We start from the raw sequence: 21,839 nt of genomic DNA on the forward strand, positions 1-21,839 counted from the left end.
GACACAGCTAAAGCCGTGTTAAGGGGAAAATTTATAGCTCTGCAAGCATTCCTCAGGAAGGAAGAAAGGGCCCACATAAATAACTTGTCTTCACAGCTTAAGATTTTAGGAAAGGACCAACAAAAGGAGCCCAAACAAGGCAGAATAAAAGAGATAATAAAACTTAGAGCAGAAATCAACAACATGGAAAACCAAAAGACAATCTGAAAGATCAATGAAAACAAGAGCTGGTTCTTCGAGAAAGTAAACAAGATTGATAAACCATTAGCAAGACTCACAAAGAAAGAGATAGAGAGAACCCTTATAAACAGAATCAAAAATGAAAAGGGGCACCTCACAACAGAAACCAAAGAAATTCAAAAGATCATCAGAGACTACTTTGAAAATCTGCATGCCACGAAACAGGAGAACCTAGAAGAAATGGATAAGTTCTCGGATTGCTACAATCTCCCAAGGCTGAACCAAAAAGACCTGGAACACCTGAACAGTCCTATTAATATCAAGGAAATTGAAACTGTAATCAAAAGTCTTCCCAAAAACAAAAGCCCAGGTAGATGGACTCACTAGTGAATTCTTCCAAACATTTAAAGAGGACGAGTTGCCAGTTCTTCTCAAGCTTTTCCAGGAAATTGAAAAAACAGAAACCCTCCCAAACAGTTTCTATGAGACTCATATCTCCATAATACCAAAAGCAAACAAAGACACCACAAAAAAGAAAACTACAGGCCAATATCCCTGATGAACATAGATGCAAGGATTCTCAACAAAATATTTGCGAACAGAATTCAACAACTCGTCAAAAAGATCATACACCACGACGAATTGGGATTCATCCCGGGGATGCAAGGAAATAAATCAACATAATCCATCATATCAACAAAATAAAAGATAAGAACCATATGATTATATCAATAGATGCAGAGAAAGCATTTGACAAGATCCAGCACCCATTTATGATGAAAACTCTTGCCAAAATGTATATAGAAGGGACTTTCCTCAATATAGTCGAAGCCATCTAATACAAGCCTAAGGCAAGCATTATCCTCAATGGGAAAATCTAAGAGACTTCCCTCTGAGACCAGAGACTAGACAAGGATGCCCACTCTCTCCACTTCTGTTCAATATAGTACTAGAACTACTTGCAATAGCACTTAGGCAAGAAAAAGGCATTAAGGGCATTCATGTAGGAAAGGAAGAAATCAAGCTCTCACTATTTGCAGAGGATATGACACTATACTTAGAGAACCCTAAAACCTTTACCAAGAAACTCTTAGAAACTATTGGCTTGTATAGTAAAGCTGCAGGCTATAAAATCAATACCCAAAAGTCCGTGGCTTTCCAACATGCAAATAATGAGAGAGACGAAAGCGACATTATAAAAGCAATCCTGTCCACAATTGTGCCTCAAAAGATCAAATACCTCAGAATCAGCTTAACTAAGGAGGCAAAGGACTTGTATAAATAAAACTGTAAAACACTACTTCAGGAAATAAAAGAGGAAAAGAGGAAATGGAAAGATATCCCCTGCTCATGGATTAGAAGAATTAATATTGTCAAAATGGCAATACTCCCAAAGCATTTTACAAATTCAATGCAATCTCTATAAGGATACCCTTGACATTCTTCAAAGAAATGGAGCAATCACTCCTGAAATTCATACAATAACCCCCCACAAATAGCTAAGTCAGTTCTTGGGAAAAAGAAAATGGGAGGAATCAACCTCCCCAACTTCAACTCTACTACAAAGTAGTAGAAATTAAAACAGCATGGTACTGGAACAAAGGCAAAGCCGCAGACCAATGGAACAGGGTTGAATATTCTGACACACACACCCAAATATATGATCACCTACTCTTTGATAAGGGAGCAAGAAATGTGAAGTGGGGCAAGAAAGCATGTTTAACAAAATTGTGCTGGCAAAACTGGACAGCTATATCAAATAAATGGACTCAGATCTCCACCTACAACCATGTACAAAAGTCAGATCAAAATGGATTAAAGACCTCAACATCAGACCAGAATCCCTAAGGTACATTGAAGACAAGGTTGGCAAAACCCTCCACGACATTGTAACCAACGGTATCTTCAAAGATGACATGCCACTGGCCAAGCAAGTGAAAACAGAGATAAATAAATGGGACTACCTTAAACTAAGAAGCTTCTGCACCTCAAAGATACAGTGACCAAAGTACAAAGACAGTCTACAGAATAGGAAAGGATATTTACCCAATACCCATCCGATAAGGGGTTGATATCAAGAATATACAATGCATTGGTTGAACTCCACAAGAAGAAAACTGCCTACCGATCAAAAAATGGGGTGATGAAATAAACAAAAACTTGCCCAAAGAAGAAATCCTGAGAGGCACATGAGAAAATGCCCGACATCACTAATTATCAGGGTGATGGAGATCAAAACAACAATGAGATACCATTTCACAGCACAGAGACAGGCCCACATCCAAAAATACAAAAGCAACCGGTGTTGGTGCAGATGTGGGGAGAAAAGGACTCTTTTTCACTGCTGGTGGGGAAACTGACTGGTTCAGCCCTTTTGGAAAACAGTATGGACGCTTCTCAAAAAATTAGAAACTGAGCTCCCATTTGACCCAGCAATACCACTCCTGGGAATATAACCTGGAGAGGCAAAAAGGTATAATAGAAATGACTTCTGTATTTGTATGTTCATTGCAGCACTGTTGACAATAGCCAAAATCTGGAAGAAAAAATGGAAAAAACCGGAATGCCCCAAACAGATGACTGGTTAAAGAAACTTTGGTATATATATACAACGGAATACTATGCAGCTGTTAGAAAAGACGATGTCATGAGTTTGCATATAAGTGGATCAACATGGAAAGTATCATGTTGAATGAAATGAGTTAAAAGAAAGAGACAGACATAGAAAGATGGCACTCATATGTGGAATATAAAGTATCAGAATGAGACACTAACACCCAGGAGTAGTAGAGATAAGAACAGGAGGTCTTCCCCACAGCTTGGAAACTGGCCTCACATGCTGGGGGGAAAGGCAGCAGAGATAGAGAAGGGAATACCTAGTAAAGAATTTTGCGAGGACCCACTCAGGTTGAAAGCTGCATACCAAAAGTAGACTATAGACTGAACATGATCGCTACTGAATACCTCTGTTGCAAACTATAACACCCAACAGGAGAGAGAACAAAAGGGAATGCCTTGCCGCAGAGGTAGGGCGGGTGGTGGGGGTTGGGGTGGGGGTGGTGGGAGGGATACTGGAAACATTGGTGGAGGAGAATGGGCACTGGTGGATGAATTTAAACCAAATTCAAACATGAAAGTTCATTAGTTTATAACTGTACCTCACGGTGATTCACTAATAAAAATTAAAAATAAAATAAAAATAAAATATATGGACTTCCCTGTGCATCGCTAGGCGTGACCCAAAAAAAAGCAAAAACAAAATAAAATAACTGTCTGTCATCCCGTTGCTCATCGATTTGTTTGAGCGGACACCAGTACCGTCTCTCATTGAGAGACTAATTGTTACTGTTTTTGGCATATCCAATATGCACGGGTAGCTTCCAGGCTCTGCTGAGTGGGCTTAATACTCTCCGTAGCTTGCCGGGCTCTCCGAGAGGGACGGAGGAATCGAACTCGGGTCGGCCGAGTGAAAGGCGAACTCCCAACGGCTGTGCTATCACTCCAGCCCATAAAATAAAATAAAATAAAATAAAGTGTCAAAAGGGCTAGAGAAATAGCACAGTGGATAGGGCGTTTGCCTTGCATGGGGCCGACCTGGGTTCAAATCTCGGCATCCATATGGTCCCCGAGCACCACCAGGAGTAATTCCTGAGTGCAGAGCCAGGAGTAACCCTTGTGCATCACCACGTATGACCCCAAAAAATGCAAAAAAGAATTAAAAAAATAAAATAAAATGAAATATATGGACCTCTATATTCAAACTCGAGAAATGAACTTCATTATCTTATTAACATACTTTGTTTCTCCAAACACAATGATGGTCACTGAGGACAAATAGAGAGATGGACAAATATCTGTACCCGCCCCACTCCCTGTGCACCACATGGTGGGATGTAGTCTCAAACCCTTGACTCATGAATCAAAGACAACAATGACATTGATACCCTAAAACTTCCTTCCGGTGTGTCATTTAAGATCATACAAGATGAACTGCAACCCACAGTGAAACAAGCATTGCTGCATCCTGTCCAGCTGCCAAAGGGAACATGACATGCTTGCACTGTTCAGGATGGGTCAGACCCACTTTCCTTTTTATCATTGTTGGGGAACTGGTCCAGGTGTTTGCTGGTGAAGTCCAGGGGCCCCCAGGGAGGGGGAGTGAACACAGATGGTATTTTCATTTCATCAAATTCATGTCAGTGAATAGACACAAAACTCAATTGGTGCCAGGAGAACTGGGACAAATTTTGAACCCTGACTTGGCCCACCAGTGTGTGACTGCAGTTCTCTTTACCAATCCCAATAGTACTGCAATAACAGGTTCGGTTATAACACAGGAAAAGAAACTCATGATTAAAATTAGAAATATTAATTCACTTTAAACCTATGTGTACAATTCCTTCAAAAACCAGAAATTAGGCTTCCATGTGACCCTGCAATATACTTCTGGGATATATCCAAGGGTGCAAAAAAGCACATTAGAAATGACACCTGCACATGTATGTTCATTGCGGCACTTATGGATAAATACAGAAAGAGACAAAGATCCCAACACTTAGTTCTCTGGGGCCTGAGAGCAAGCAAGGCTTTTACTGTAAATACCAGATTAAATATTCTCAGCCAGTTCAGCTTGTCCTTCCCCATGGGGGATAAGAGGTTGCATCAAGACAATGCATTAATGCTTTCTTGATAGTCCCTTTTCGATGCTAAGGTAGCTTTACCACCTGCCTTGGGTTCATTCCAGTCCCAGAGAAGGACCTCCCTTTTGGGGTGTTAGCAACTACAGCAACTGAAGCCTGAGTCAAGTAATTATGACCAATGTCCAGGAGTAGATCTATTTCAGAGTCAATCAACTCCCAAATATTAGGAGCAGAGCATTAATGGTCTTTCTGTGTTTATCCAAAGAACATTGCTCTATAGTAAAATATAAAAAGGTTATAGGGGGGGATAGAAAAACAGGTACAAATACACATCACTTGAAATACAAAGCACTACAAATACAAGGTTCAGAATCACCAGAAGTTTTGGCTTATAAGTAATCAAGACTGCCTTGGGTAACTGTGACAATGAGAGGTAAAATACAAAGGAAATGTTCAAGATAAACTTGAACTAAATTAGGGATGTTAGCAAGAGCACGATAAGTTTCTCTGGGAGGAGGAAAGGGGATGATTCACTGATGAAGCCTAAAGCACTTAGGGTTAATACCCAACACCTCCAAGAGAAGCTCCAGCAAGAACAAAGGCCAGCAAAGGAATATCAGATAAGAACTTCTCTACTCCCAACTCTACCTCTTGCCACTGCCCTGGCAATGGGCTTACCTGATAGAAAGCCCCAGGTGGGCCAGCCTGGAAGAAACACTGTAAAAGCCACCTTAAGGGCTGGAGCAACAGTACCACAGGTAGGGCGTTTGCCTTGCATGTGGCCTATCCAGGGTCGATTCCCAGCATCCCATATGGTCCCCCAAGCAGCGCCAGGGGAGATTCCTGAGTGCAGAGTCAGGAGTCAGTCCTGAGCATTGCCAGGTGTGACCCCCCCCACCAAAGAAAAGTCACCTTAAGTAAAGGAAGCACGCACATATGGCACCAAGCACTTCCTGCTAAGCCCAGGTGGTGCACACCTGTCACCTACATTCCCCATGGCTGACATGGAAATTCATTCGGAACATGTCCTGGGGCTTCCTTGCCACTCTGGAGAAGCTCACATTCTCTCTCTCCAATGCATTATTCTGCATGCCCAACCCCACCACCATAAAATTCCTGATAAAACCTGACATGTTTTAATGCTTGTCTCTTGAAATTCTTCTCTGAGATGCTGGGGTGACGCCTCCAAAACCTGGGTAAACTCTGGGACTGGCCTTCCTATCCTGCAAAGGGCAAGGCTCACAGCTGACTCTTATCAGTGCTGCATTTACCCCACCATTCCCAGGGTGGGTATAGGTGGGTAGAGAAGAAAGACTCCTTCTCGAGGCTGCTACCTCTCTCCTCCCACATCTCATAAGTCACCCGGGGACCCCCAGTGGCTTCATAGTCAAATGTTAAGGGAATGGTTTCTATAATGGGAGAATATTATGCAACATTGAAAAATAGAGCTACTCCCAGAAGGCCGGAGAAATGTAAGAGGGAGAGAGTTGTAAAAAGAAAAGAAAGAAAATATCTATGACGTAACCGGCACGCCCTCGGCCCAGATAAACCCGGAGCCGCTGAGCGCAAATCGGACCCTCTGCGGCGCTTAAAGACTTTGACTCCAAAGATGTAACACATTCGGGCATCCAGCGCAGCACCCGAGAGCAATGCATTGGGACACCAAACTGGGCTACAACTCGGTGCTGCTGGGGGTGGATTTTTTTTTTCCTCCCCACCCTGTCTTCCTGCATGGAAAGCGGCGGGCTGGCGGCACCTTGTGGCAGGCGCCATCTTCTGATTCCAGACCCACAGGTATTCGGATTTTACTTTGGGGGCTCCCAGGAACTCATGGGAAGGGGGCGTAACCGGCACGCCCTCGGCCCAGATAAACCCGGAGCCGCTGAGCGCGAATCGGACCCTCTGCGCCTAAAGACTTTGAATTCAGAGACTTCTTACAGCAATGCACTGGGACTGTGAGCTGGGCTATGTAATTTCTGGCAGAATTCTCCCTGGACTTTATACAGAAATCCAAAACCGCGCGGACGCTGCCGCGTCCGTGCGACTTAACATTTATAATTGTTCAGCAATGTGAATTGGTTCCATTTGAACAGGTCTGACTTGGGGGGGAAACTCCAAATAATAACAGTAAGTTTTTGTTGAAAATATTGAAGGTTTTTAATGTAGCAGCCACCTCTGGACTGTGAACTAAGCAAAAGCCCCACGCTGGCCGACGTGGCGTGGCGTACACCATACTACGAGGCTACGAGGCGCAGGAAGGGGGATGAGGGGGAAAAAGAAAAAAACAAAAGGGAAAAGGAAAAAGAGAAAAAAAAAGAGAGAGAGAGAGAGTTATGTCAACTATAGTGAGTTTTGTGTTGAATTATGGAATGTAATCAAGGTAAAGAAAAAATGAAGTGAAATTCATTAGTTATACAGTAGGGGGTAGGGGGTGGGGGCGGGGGGTATACTGGGGTTTCTGGTGGTGGAATATGGGCACTGGTGAAGGGATGGGTGTTTGAATATTGTATAACTGACATATAAACCTGAGAACTTTGTAACTTTCCACATGGTGATTTAATAAAAATTTAAAAAAAAAAAAAAAGAAAATATCTATGAAGGATGATTAGTGAGTGGTGAGTATGAGAGTGGACCTTCAGTTCGCCTTTATTTTTATTTAATTCTTTTACTTTTTGGGTCACACCCAGCATTGCACAGGGGTTACTCCTGGCTCATGCACTCAGGAATTAGTCCTAGGGGTGCTTAAGGGACCATATGGAATACTGGGAATTGAACCCAGGTCAGCAACATGCAAGGCAAACGCCCTACCCCCTGTGCTATTGCACCAGCCACTAAATTTGCCTTTGAGACAAGGGTATTGCTGTGAAAAATGTTAAAGTGTCTGCTAATTTCTTTCAATGAAAACATACACCCAATAAGGATCTTCATGGAATAGTCATTTTGTGCATCCACCCTAATATTACTGTCCATGTATATATTAGCTAAATGGAAACAAATGACATGAGAACAGTCACTGTTTTGAATAAATCCATGAAAAACAGGCACAAAGCCATTGTTCTTTGTCTCACGGTGATTCACCAATCAAATAAAAATATAATAAAAAAAAACCATTGTTCCCCATCACACTAATCAAAATGACCCGAGACAATTTCTGTGAGAAATGGACATGTGACTCAGAGTGCATATATGTTTAGCAACACGGGAGAGGAAATAATTATAAAATAAAGTTCTTAACACATCTATTTCCACATATATACTTTTTTTTCTTTTTGGGTCACACCCGGCCATGCACAGGGATTACTCCTGGCTCATGCATTCAGGAAGCACTCCTGTCGGTGCTCAGGGGACCATATGGGATGCTGGGAATCAAACCTGTGTCGGCCGAGTGCAAGGCAAGCACCCTACCTGCTGTGTTATCGCTCGAGCCCCACATATACTATTATTTGGCATGAATATCTTCATGAATGGATATCATGGTATTAATGATCTGTTTTTGCAGATCTGTACTCACATTTCGTTGTTTGTGTCTTTCCCTTGCATAAGCAAACATAGTCAAGTATACTTTATTACAATAATAGCAGAAATGTGTGCACAGGAAAACCCCAGACTTCAAAGACAACATTTACACAAATCCATTAATTCTAAAAATATTTCAACTTTATTTCAACTTTTCCTAGAAAATCACAACCCTCCAGTTCTTCTTCTACTTCACCCAATATTAATACCAGAATTGACAACTCATTGCCAGAATTGGCACCTGAATAGCTTTTTCAATTATTTCTTACCTTTTGGTCACTATAAATAATACATAACTTAGGTATGAATTGAAGAACAGCCCTAAAACACTGGGACTGTTGTCGGCTGGGCTGGTTATTCTTAGGTTATTCTCAGGTAGACGCCCTGAATATTTCTTCTCTCTGACCTTCTTTTGCTGAGGGCATAGGACATGTGAACTTACCCGGGTGGGGAGTTTGGGAGGGAGACCCCTGCGTGTTTCCAAATTCCTTCTGGGGAAGTTTCTTCTGGAGACTGAAACCCAGACAAGACAACAGGGAGGAGGGAAGCTCGAGGCCCCAGACAAACACAGGACTCGGAGATCAACAACCATGTCCACATACCCCAGAGTGAACAAGCCAAGGGACCCCACGGAGGAGATATTTACAGCTCCCTGTGTTTGCTCATTAAGCCCTGTTTACTTCCTCACTCCAACCTCCGAGAGCAATGTTTGCCCCGTGGGACGTTAGTCTGGACAGAATGGAAGTTTCCAGCTTTGCAGGAGACCTTGTGAATAAACACCCGCTCTAAACACTTGGTAACTCCACTCTTGCACCTCCTGACATACACTCACTGCTCATCACTTAAACCAAACCCAACTTATCGTTTCCAAGAGCCAACAGTGGCTAATCAGTCTTGGCTACGTTCCCTGCGTTTCCGAAGCCTTGATAGTGATGGGGCTCAGCCGAGGAAGTCTCCAGAGAATGCCAATGCCCAGGATAACAAAGAGAATTGTGCTACTTTAGTGAAAACCCTTGTAAATCATATTCTTTGGTCAGGCCACGCTTTAGTCAAATTAAAGAGGAGTTTCACATGTATGTTAGAAGTGCAGAGCAGTCACTTAAAGGGTGACTAAGATGAAATTTTTTCTTTTAGAAATAAATTAGCAAACAACATGGATAAATCTACATAATATTATGCTCAAAGAAACTAGATTACAAAATGTCACATTTTGTAACAGTCCATTCATATGAAATTTCCAGAAAGATCAAATGTGTATAGACAGAAAGTAACTGTGGTGTTGGGGTATGGTAGCAAGACAGATTGGGAGATGTACAGGTCACTTGGGAGAATGATACAAAGTTCTAAAATTAGCAATGATGGGGGCACAGGGTTTTGAATAAACTAAACTATACTGAACTGTAGACCTTAAAATCACAAGAAGGGTGAATTTTATCTGAAATCAAAGATATTTGGATTTTTCTTTTTTATTTTTCTAGTCTTTCAATTCATGTTTTGACTTTTTAATTGTTTAATCAAATAAAAATGTGTGTAAAAAGAAATAAAAAAGGGAAAGAATTAGCAAGGTTGACAAACACTTAGCTGGACTCATGAAGAAAAGATAAAACTCAGATAAAGTGTATCAGAGATGACAGAGGAGAAAGTTTAACACATATTTCAGAAGGAGAAGAGATTATAAGTCTTATTATGACTACATTTATTTCTCAAATCTGGGGGACCTGCAGGCTGAATCAGGAGATGGCCTGAAACCTGAGCAGCCCAATCGGAAGTAAGGGAATTATTACTGTGTGAAAATATCCACACACAAAAATAAAATATCCACACAACAGAATCCAGAGCTGGACAGTTTCAGTAATGAATCATATCAAAGTTTCAGGAAAAGCCTATTACCTAAAGTTCCTAAGCTGGTCTAAATATTAGTGAAGAAAAAGAAATCATTAAGAAGAGTGAGAGGGGGGAGAGAGAGAGAGAGAGAGAGAGAGAGAGACAGAGACAGAGACAGAGACAGAGACAGAGAGAGGGAGGGGGTGATATCAAAGGCCAGAGTAAACAAGGGGCAGTAGGACAAGTCAATGATTGGAAGGTTGCCACAAGAGTATGAGGATAACAAGGGCAATTAGGATAGATAGAGAAGGGCCCAATGTGACAATAATAATTGGAGATGATCATGTAGGAAAGGAACTGAGTGTTGAAAGGTAAATGGATATATCTGATAACCTTTCATTATCTATATTGCAAACCATAAGGCCCAAAAGGAAAGAGATAGAGAAAGAGAGAGAGAGAGGAGAGAGACAGACAGACAGACAGGCAGACAGACAGACAGACAGAGAAGACAAGTGCCTGCCAGAGAGGAGGAGTGGGGATGAGCAGGTTGGAGGGACCATTTGTCATGGGAAAGGTACACTGGTAAAGGGAAAAAAAGGAAAAAGAAAAAGAAATTAAAAGCATCTAAATTAGAAAAGAAGTTAAAGCTTTGGTTTTACTACTAATAGATGACCTGATAGTATATATCATCTGTGATATGATATAAGTGGCACCCAGTTATCTGCACAAAGTTATGAGAGGAAAGGGATGGGCATTAATGGAATTCTCAAATTCCCAAGAGTCCCTAGGAAGGCTGCCCATACCCCAGTCTCCTGAGTTCCACTGCCATGGGACTCACACACACACACACACACACACACACACACACATAAACACACATACACACAAACCTCACAAATACACAAAAACCAAAAGCAAAAAAAGTTAAAGCTATATGAAATGCAGGTTAAAATTACGCTTCACCATGTTCAATACTTCTCTGACTAAAAAAATTATTAAATTATTCATATTTGTGTTATGCATCAATACCATGCAAAAATCTGCCTTTAATAACAATTTTCCCAAGACTCCAGCAAGCATGACAGACAAGAACCTGATAAGACATAGGTTCCGGGTGAGCAAATTAAGTCCCAGAACTTGAAACATGGTGTCTGCATGTCAGGAAGAGCAATGAAGTTAGGATCATACACACATATGTGGCACAAAATGAGAAACTGCTCCATTTTCAACTTTTAGGAGGTCACACAGTGGCTAGTTTGCAAACAGTTCTCTTTGCTTCCATAGGATCCCACTTTGGGGCAAATCTTTCAGTAAATCTGCCTCTCCCAATTATCATGGTAAACCTTTTGACCTTTGAGAATCAGTTGTTCAGAGGAATCCCATGAAGTTTAGGATGTAAATGAGGATTGCTGAATCATTCAGATCCTTGGTTGGGAATCCATTTGAGAGAGTCAGCACAGCCCAGGGAGGAGAAAAATAGTCTTCCATATCAAAGAGAGAAGAAATGAATGAATTTGGTCATACAGATTGTCAAGAAAGTTGCAATAGAATAAATGAAAACTTCAGGAATCAATACATGGATGAAGTCCGATTTTCCACTCTGGTTGAGAGATATCTCAGAGCTGGCTTCCCATGATTGGGTTCTGAAAGGAACGAGTGTCTTCCCATGTTAGGACACGTTTTCCTTTATTTTTTCTTGCCAGTCAAATTTGCCAGAGCACCCTTGATGTCCTTATTCCTGAGACTGTAGATGAAGGGGTTCAGCATGGGGGTGACCACGGTGTAAGTCACGGAAGTGATGGTACTGTGCTGTGAGTTCTGGGTCACAGCAGAGCTCAGGTACACGCCTAGGGCCGTGCCATAAAACAAGCAGACCACGGAGAGGTGAGACGCGCAGGTAGAAAAGGCCTTGAACTTCCCCTGAGCTGAGGAGATTCTGCGGATGGAGGAGACGATCTTAGAGTAAGAGTAAAGGATCCCAGTGAGGGGAACAATCCCCACGAGCACAGCTGACAAATACATCATCAAGTCACTAAAAAAAGTGTCAGAGCAAGCTAGGTGGACCACTTGATTGAGCTCACAGAAAAAGTGAGGGATTTCCACACGTGCACAGAAGGACAGTGGCAACACCATGAGGACTTCTAACAAGGAATCCAGGACACTCAAGGTCCAGCACAACAGAAGCAGCTGCCCACAGAGCCGGGGGTTCATGATGACCATGTAATGCAGGGGGTGGCAGATGGCCACATAGCGGTCAATGGCCATTGCTGTCAATATAAAGGTGTCCATTCCTCCAAACAGTATGAAAAAATAAATCTGGGTGAGGCAGCCCTCGTAGCTGATGGCTTTGTTCTGGGTCTGGATGTTCTGCAGCATCTTGGGGACGGTGGTGGAGGTGAAGCAGATGTCCATGAAGGACAGGTTGGACAGGAAGAAGTACATGGGCGTGTGAAGGTGGGGGTCTGAGCTGACGGCCAGGATGATGAGCAGGTTCCCCAGCACGGTGATTAGGTACATGGACAGGAAAAGGTAAAAGATGAGGGGTTGCAGTTCTGGTTCTACAGAGAGCCCTAAAAGAAGAAATTCTGTAATTCCTGTCAAGTTGCCTAGTTCCATGTGTTGGAGAAGACTTGAGTGTTTAGTCAAGATCACTGATTGTTTCCCAAGTGACATGCATGACTTAGTTATTTGTATTCATGTTTTATTGTGATCACTTTGGCTTGCAGGACTGTGGATGAAGTAAGCTAAACAGAGAAAAATAGAGAAATCTCTTAGCTCTGGTTTCCTCATACTCAGCTCTGTGAATCTGGACAAGTCATTCTCCCAGGTCTCTTTGAGCCTTGGAGAAGTCTCTGCGCAAAAACTCTTTGAGGCTCACCACAAAAATTTCTTTGCTGGCATCCCTGTGTTTCGAGAAAGTATTTCCCATTGCCTTGAAGGACAGTTTGGACTCTGTCAGGTAAAGCTTTTGTTGGATTCCTGAATTTATAATTAATCAAATGCTTTTTGGCCACACCTGGCAGTTCTCTGGCCTGAATCCTGGGTCTGCACTCAGGGATCACTCCTGGGGGGGGGGGGGGGGCTCAGGAGATCCTGTGTTGTACTGGGGGTCAAACCCTGCTTGCTGAGGTAAACCATGTCCAAGCAAGTGCCCTGTTCTCTCTCTCCCTACTCTCTCTCTGGTCTCTATAATTTTTGCAAAGACAATAAAGGGACATCCTATCTGCCTCTTCACGATATATCATGCACCATCCAAGTAACCAAGCAGCGTCATACTAGTGGCTTAGCACCACTGAGAATGAAAGTGGTGTAGGCAGATAGATGGGAAACAACAGCCATTGGAAATGCTATTTCTGGGAAGTCATAAAACCAAAAGCTCCCAACGCTGAAAAAGCCCACGTGGAGGCACAGGAACTGAAGCCTGATAAGACTTCACCCGACCCCAACATACCTTGAGCACCCCCCTGATAGGAGCTCCAGCAGAAACAATGGCCAAGAAAGAACTTTGAAGAGTACTATTTTTTTTCTTTTTGGGTCATACCAGGCGATGCACAGGGGTTACTCCTGACTTTACACTCAGGAATTCCTCCTGGCGGTGCTCAGGGGATGATATGGGATGCTGGGAATCGAACTCGGGTCGGCTGCATGCAAGACAAACGCCCTACCTGCTGTGCTATTGCTCCAGGCCCTCGAAGAGTACCTTTGACCTCTCCTAACTCTACCTCCTTGGCAACCACCCTAGCACCAGAACTCTTGCCTAGGTAGAGGCCACATGTGGGGCAGCTTGGGGAAAACCCTGTCAATGCACCTTGAACAAAGGAAACCAGCGCAGATGCTGTCTGAGCCATTGTGCTGCTTGTGGCTGCATGGTGGAGCGCATGTGGTGCCTGAGCACCTCTGTCACCCAAATCTCCCCTCTTGAGATGTGTCCTGGGGTTCTCGTTGTCCTTGGAGAAGCCCATTTTTCTCTGGAGTGTGTAACTCTCTTTTCCTGCCTTCTCCTTCCTCAAAATCATCAAATAAAATCTATTTTTACTTCACTGTCATCTACTCCTGAAATAGTTTTCTGTGAGTGTAAGAAAAAAACCTAGAAGGCTAGGACTGACTTTCCTGCAAAGAGCAGTTCCTCACTCCAGCCTGAGTCTGCAGGTTCCTGAGAAATCAGGTGGTGGGGATCAACTCCCAGGCTAAGAAGACCCAGAGGACATCAGGTGTGGCTTGATGGTCACCTAGTGGGGCTAGCAGGGCTCTGGCCCATGCCATGCAGGGGCTAATGCACAGACTTTATCAGTCCCAGACTTCCCAGCCAGTCTCCAGGTGGCAGAGGTGGATTGGGAAAAAGTTGGATTGGGCCATCTCTCTCTTCTCTGCCTCACCTAAGCCACTCATCTGGCCCTTGACTTCATTATAAAGTCACACTCGTGAGCACAGCCTTTCCAGTGATGTGTTATTGTCTTGCACCAGAGTCCCTGGAGAGAGCATGGTGCATGTGACCCAAGTTCTGCTGTTCCACGCTCATATTGTTCAAACAGTTCTTACCTGAGCTCATCTCACAGGTAAACAGATCCAAATATGCTGCATCTGAATGATCACACAGAGATGAATTCCCTGTACCGTGTCTGCAGCCAACATGGTCCAGAGAGTTTCATTTATTGCTAGTACGGCTACTTTAACAGAAAGAATTTTATATCTTGTCATTCGGTTTGATTTCAGTTGAGTTTTTTTTTAAGTGTTATAGTTTTGGGGTCACCTGTTGCCGCTTAGGGCATACTTCTGGCCCTGAGCTCAAGAATGACTACTCTGGCAGGGCTTGGGGACCCCATGGGATGCCAGAGATGAAACCAGGATCTGTCACATTCAAGACAAGCTCCCTAACTGCAGAATGATGGCTCCAGCCCCTATTATAATTATAATAATTACTATTAGAAATACAAAGGTTTACTGTTAAGAAAAATGGAAAGGAAAAGAAATTCCCCCAGATGACGTACTTTCGTTTTTTTTTTAGTTTTTGTGCTACATTCAGTGGTCCTGGGTGGCACTCCTGGCTCTGTGCCTAGGGGTCATGCCTGGCAAGCTCAGGAGACCCTGCGGGAGACCAGAGATCCAATCCAGGTAGGCTTCATTCAGGGCAACTGCCCTCACTGTTGCACTAAGGCTCCAACCCCTACTTTATTGCTGCTGTTTTTGTTAATATAAATAAAAATCTTTATCAGAATGTAAAAAGGAAAAGAAACACATTGGATTTTAGTTCATCTTTCAGTTTGGGGGCTACACATAGGACTGTAGGGAGGAAATTCTGGCTCAGTGCTCAGGGTCACTCCCAGCCCTGCTCAGAGGATCGTGCGATGTGGGAGGTTGATCCGGGGTCTCCACATGCAGAGCAGGTGCTCCACTCCTTTGAGTCATCTCCACCCTCCTGGACCATTGTAAATCTCTATCCCATCTCCTGCATTTCCCTCTGTCATTCTATTTTCACTGTCAGCAGAGTTGTTAATTGCTTACCTTTTGGTCCCCATAAGTGATGCATCAATATAGATTAGTAAAAACATCCAAGGCATCCATGAAGGCATTCATCTGTGCATCCTGGCATCCTTTCAAGCAGGCAGTGGCTTCATATTTCATTCTCTCCCACCTTCCCCTGTATCATTTACATCAATCACATGTGTTTTCTTCATTACTGCCGTGTTTACTCACCTGCATGGAGCTGCAGGAAAAACCCTGAGTGGGAACCCAAATTCCACCCTAGGTGGTTGAGGATGGAGGTGGTAGCCGGATGGACCAGCAGGAAAGATGCAAACCTGGCTTCCCCCAATACACTCATGCATCGATCCTGTCCTGGCCAGTCCAGGCTGAACCAAGTGAAGAGCTGAGCAGAGCAGGAGATATTTACAGCCTCCCCGAGTCTGCTCATTAATCCCCGTTTCTTTTCATACTCATCCTCTGAGACACCAATTCCCTGTGGGAGGCTGCCCTGGGCAGGATGGAAATTTCTGCAGGTAAGGGCTATTCTAGGAGGCCTTGTTAGAAGTCAAGTGTATGGCATCATCCGGACTCTCCCTTGAGTCTCCTGACTAGCAGAGATGTCACCTCCCATTCATTGGCATTGAACCCACAGGTGCGCTACAAATTTCACCTATCTATGCACTTTGGTTGAAGTTCAGTTTCTTCGTGGCTTGACATGGACAAAATCGTTTATATTAAATCCAACTTCATCAGAGAAAACCTAACAATGTGTGGGGATTCTCTGCTGGGAGGGAAAGACCCCACTCTCTTACTGTTTATGAGCTCTTAATGTAGAAGAGGTCTCTGGGAGTTAGCAGAGCGGTTCCACCCCCATTCTCCCAAACTTATTGAGGGCCACTGAGGCCAACTAGGAGAGAAAGACAAATAGCTCAAGTTTAAGCAATGGGGGCTGCAAGCAAGCAGGATAATCCCTGTTAGAATGGCCTAGGTCACTCTAAGTTAACTATGCTGCTCATTGCTCCTCACCCTCTGGGCAGGGCTATGAAATACAGCTTGTGTTCCAATGTATCTGTGAACCCCCAAACAGTGGCCCTAATATGGCCCTGGGATTGGAGCTAGGGGAAGGTGAGGCTCAATTAATAAATTAAGCCCAAAATATCCCTTTCTTTCTCTTTCTTTCTTTCTTTCTTTCTTTCTTTCTTTCTTTCTTTCTTTCTTTCTTTCTTTCTTTCTTTCTTTCTTTCTTTCTTCTCTCTCTCTCTCTCTTCTTTCTTTCTTTCTTTCTTTCTTTCTTTCTTTCTTTCTTTCTTTCTTTCTTTCTTTCTTGGCTTTATGGGTCATACCTGGCGATTCACAGGGTTTACACCTGGCTCTGCACTCAGGAATCACCCCTGGCAGTGCTCAGGGGACCATATGGGATGCTGGGAATTGAACCCAGGTTGGCTGCATGCAAGGCAAACGCTCTACCTGTTGCACATTCGCTCCAGCCACCCAAATATCCCTTTCTAAGGACTGCCCAGGCCAGCTTGCTGGACAGTCATTAAGTGTCCTTCATTTTCTGGAATCTCTGGGGTGCTGAAGATGTTAGGGACTAGACAGATGAAACAGACTGACAAGATGCGGAGTTGACGGGGCTTTGAAACCCAGAATGCTGGTTCCCCGGGCTGCAAGGCTGCCCCGGAAGAGACTCTGTGACTACTTCATATCTGCCCCCTTCCTTGAAGAATCTCCATCATGTAGTATGATGTTCATCCTGGTAGACTCGGCTCTTGGATGGGTAAGTTCTAGCTCAGGGAGATTCAGATAGGAATTTGACCAAAGAATGTTGTTCTTCTGATGACAATTATTGGCTCTCATCAATAAATACTGTATATGGAGGTCAGTTGAGACTCTAAGGCCCCTGGCCCCTCTGTCTCTGTCTATCTGTCTCTGCCTGTCTTTGTCTCTCTGTCTCTGTCTCTGTCTGTCTCTCTCTCTCTCTACTTTCTCGCTGTAAGTACCTCCTTCAGACCTATTCATGGGGACTGGACCCTGGCAGAAGTTTTAAGCAAACAGCTACTATAGGTTTTGGGGGGTTGTTTTTTTTTTTATTTTTGGGTCACACCCGGCGATGCACATGGGTTACTGCTGGCTCGAGCACTCAGGAATTAACTCCTGGCAGTGATCAGGGAACCCTATGGGATTCTGGGAATTGAAACACCAACCCCTTACACGGTCGGCAGCATGCAAGGCAAATGCCCTACCCGCTGCGCAATTGCTCCGGCCACAGACTTAGATAGACTTTACATGATGTTGTTTACTCAAAATCTTTATGGCCTTTGATTAAAACCAGAGATAGTCCAGAGTGAACAAAGAAAAAAAAGTCACGGTTGTCAAGAGTATTGGGAGTCTGATCAGACAGAGTGACTCTGGTTGATGAGAGAGATGTGGACCAGAGGAGACCCAGGATTCGCATGAGGAGATTAGATCCATGACCTTGAGAAATGATGTCTACACCTCAGGAAGCAGAGTGAGTCAATGACACACCAATGGAGGTTTGTGCGTGATTTCCCCAAAAAAGGAAAAATATGGAATCATATTATCTGTTTTCATTATAGCATAGAACTTTTCTGGTTTTGAAGTATATATATCCCTATTCTTTAGTTGTATTCCACCTTGTCACTGGTCTGTTAATAACACCCTACACTCATTTCACAAGTGAGTATGCAGGTCTTTGGAGAATAAAGTGTTTTTAAGAAATTCATTTGTGGGTCAGAGAGATAGTACAATGGGTAGGGTTGCCTTGCATGTGGCTGACCTGGGTTAGATTTCCAGCACCCTATATGGTCCCCAGAGACTGCCAGGCATGGTCCCTCAGTGCAAACATGGGAGTATACCCCGAGCACGGCCAGGTGTGCCCCCTTCACCCCAAAATCCATGGAGTTGATAGTTCAATGATAATTTCCCAATATTTCATAAAAAATGGTATGGACTATACTTGAGAGCTAAGAATAGATTAGGAAAACTAGACCCCAACTTCAGAGAAAGGAGAGATAGAGGGTAAATTCTTCATGTATGTATCAAAAAAGTTCAAATTTTAACAAGAGAGAAATCCAGAAATCAATAAATGTAGGGATTTTATGGTCCACACTCTGATTTTTGATAAAGAATTTTAGTTTTGGCTTTTTTGGGTCACACCCGGCGATGCACAGGGGTTACTCCTGGCTCATGCACTTGGTCAGGAATTACTCCTGGTGCTTGGGGGACCATATGGGATGCTGGGAATAGAACCCAGGTTGGCCACAAGGCAAACGCCCTACCCGCTGTGCTATTGTTACATCCCCTAAATAATTTTTAATACATGCCAAGATATAAAAAAAAGAAAGAAAGAAAAATTAGTCTCTTTATCTGCCTTGTCATTTAAAAGATTTATTTTGAAATTTGGGTGCCATTGGGTTACAAGGCCATCAACAATAGAGTTTCAAGCATAAAATACTCCAGCTCCAAGAACAACATTGGATAAAATAACATAAAAATACTCCAGCTCCAAGAACAACTCCAGATCCAAAAACAACCCATCAATGCCCCAGGTTAATAACTCCTTATCTCCTGAACAGGCACACTTTAAAGTTGAATCATTGTCATTTGGGTAGCATGCTGACACTCTGTTTTAAAAGACCATAATTTCATATTCTCAGGATATGAGCCCTAAAATGATGCAGTTCACCTGTACTGGGGCACATGCATTTCATTGTTTCTTCCCCAGGAGACGTGTCAGAGCACCCTTAATGTCTTTGTTCCTGAGGCTGTAGATGAAGGGGTTCAGCATGGGGGTGACCACGGTGTAAGCCACAGAGGCAACTGCAGTGCTCTGTAAGTTCTCTGACACAGCAGAGCTCAGGTACACACCTACAGAAGTGCCATAAAACAAGGAGACCATGGAGAGGTGAGAGGTGCAGGTAGAAAAGGCTTTCAACTTCCCCTGAGCTGAGGAGATTCTGCAGATGGAGGAGATGATCTTAGAGTAAGAGTAAAGGATGCCAGAAAAAGGGCCACCCCCTATGAGCACAACTGACACATACATCACCAAGTCACTAAAAAAAGTGTCAGAACAAGCCAAACGGATCACCTGATTGAGCTCACAGAAAAAGTGAGGGATTTCCACACGTGCACAGAAGGACAGTGGCAACACCATGAGGATTTCTAACAAGGAATGCAGGGCACTCACGGCCCAGCACACCAGAAGCAGCTGCCCACAGAGCCGGGGGTTCATGATGACTGTGTAGTGCAGGGGATGGCAGATGGCCACATAGCGGTCAATGGCCATCACAGTCAAGAGAAAGTTGTCCAATCCTGCAAAGAGAAGGAAAAAACATATCTGGGTGATGCAGCCTTTGTAGGTGATGGCCTTGCTGTGCGTCTGGATGTTCACCAGCATCCTGGGGACAGTGGTGGAGGTGAAGCAGATGTCCACGAAGGACAGGTTGGACAGGAAGAAGTACATGGGCGTGTGGAGGTGGGGGTCTGAGCTGACTGCCAGGATAATGAGCAGGTTCCCCAGCACGGTGACCAGGTACATGGACAGGAAAAGCACAAAGATGAGGGACTGAACTTCCGGTTCCTCAGAAAATCCTAGAAGAATAAAATCTCTATTTCTTGTCACATTCTCAGATTCCATGATGTGGAGAGGCCTATAGGGAACACATATCATTATTTTTCACATACACGACATTACTTACATTTTTAAAAATTTGTTGAGGTAATGTTAGATTACAAATATTATTACATTAGCACTGTAGCACTGTCATCTCATTGTTCATAGATTTGCTCAAGTGGGTACCAGTAACATCTCTATGCTAATCAAGTGTAGTCTTATTACATTTAGAAGCAAAAATTCACTCTTTATTTTTTTTTTATTCATCCCGGTTTTTAATGAACAAAATGTGAATTACAGCAATGGGATAGAATTTTTTACTTAACATATTTACAACAGAGGATTCAAAGTGGCAAGAACTGATCAGGAGCCCAGCTCCACAACTAACTTTTTTACTTTTTTTTTTTTAATTAGTGAATAACCGTAGGGTACAGTTACAGATTTATACACTTTTGTGCTTATGCTTCCTTCATACAAAGTTCGGGAACCCATCCCTTCACCAGTGCCCATTCTTCATCACCAGTAAACCCAGCATCCCTCCCAACCCTCCCCAATCCCATCTCCCCCCACCCCACCCTGCCACTGTGGCAGGGCATTCCCTTCTGTTCTCTCTCTCTAATTAGCTGTTGTGGTTTGCAATAAAGGTGTTGAGTGGCCACTGTGCTCAGTCTCTAGCCCTCATTCAGCCCGCAACTCCCTTCCCCCACATGGCCTTCGACTACATTAAAGTTGGTGATCCCTTCTCTGAGTTGCCCTTTCCCCAGAATGTGAGGCCAGCCTCCAAACCATGGAGTCAACCTCCTGGTACTTACTGCTACAATTCTTGGGTGTTAGTCTCCCACTCTATTATTCTATATACCATAGATGAGTGCAATCTTTCTATGTCTGTCTCTCTCTTTCTGACTCATTTCACTCAGCATGAAACTTTTCATGCCGATCCACTTAAATACAAAATTCATGACCTCCTTTTTTCTAACAGCTGCATAGTATTCCATTGTATAGATGTACCAAAATTTCCTCAACCAGACATCCATTGTAGGGCATTCGGGTTTTTTCCAGATTCTGGCTATTGTAAACACTGCTGCGATGAACATACATGTGCAGATGTCGTTTCGATTATACTTTTTTGCCTCTCTGGGATATATTCCCAACAGTGGTATTGCTGGGTCAAATGGGAGCTCAATATCTAATTTTTTGAGAACCGTCCATATTGTTTTCCAGAAGGGCTGAACCAGTGGGCATTCCCACCAGCAGTGTAGAAGGGTCCCTTTCTCCCCACATCCTCTCCAACAGCGGTTGCTTTTGTTCTTTTGGATGTGTGCTAGTCTCTGTGGTGTGAGGTGGTATCTCGTGGTTGTTTTGATCTGCATCTCTCTGATGATTAGTGATGTAGAGCACTTTTTCATGTGCCTTTTGGCCATTCATATTTCTTCCTTGGTAAAGTTTCTGTTTATTTTTTCGCCCCATTTTTGATGGGGTTGGATGTTTTCTTCTTGTAGAGTTCAACCAGTGCTTTATATACCATTGATATCAACCCCTTATCTGATGGGTATTGTGTAAATATCCTTTCCCATTCTGTGGAT

General features: G+C 43.4%; 2 protein-coding genes across 2 annotated transcripts; both read right to left on the bottom strand.

Annotated features, from left to right (window-relative positions):
- Positions 1-11,846: 11,846 nt before the first annotated feature.
- Positions 11,847-12,803, bottom strand: LOC101556280 (olfactory receptor 7A10-like). The gene has a single exon (XM_004614989.2). The coding sequence runs from the start codon at positions 12,774-12,776 to the stop codon at positions 11,847-11,849; it is 930 nt and encodes a 309-aa protein (XP_004615046.1). The 5' UTR covers positions 12,777-12,803.
- Positions 12,804-19,350: 6,547 nt separating this feature from the next.
- Positions 19,351-20,280, bottom strand: LOC101556556 (olfactory receptor 7A10-like). The gene has a single exon (XM_004614990.2). It carries the CDS (start codon positions 20,278-20,280, stop codon positions 19,351-19,353), a length of 930 nt encoding a protein of 309 aa, XP_004615047.2.
- Positions 20,281-21,839: the final 1,559 nt, after the last annotated feature.

This window comes from Sorex araneus, chromosome 2 (genome assembly GCF_027595985.1).
Source record: "Sorex araneus isolate mSorAra2 chromosome 2, mSorAra2.pri, whole genome shotgun sequence".
Taxonomy (NCBI): Eukaryota; Metazoa; Chordata; class Mammalia; order Eulipotyphla; family Soricidae; genus Sorex; species Sorex araneus.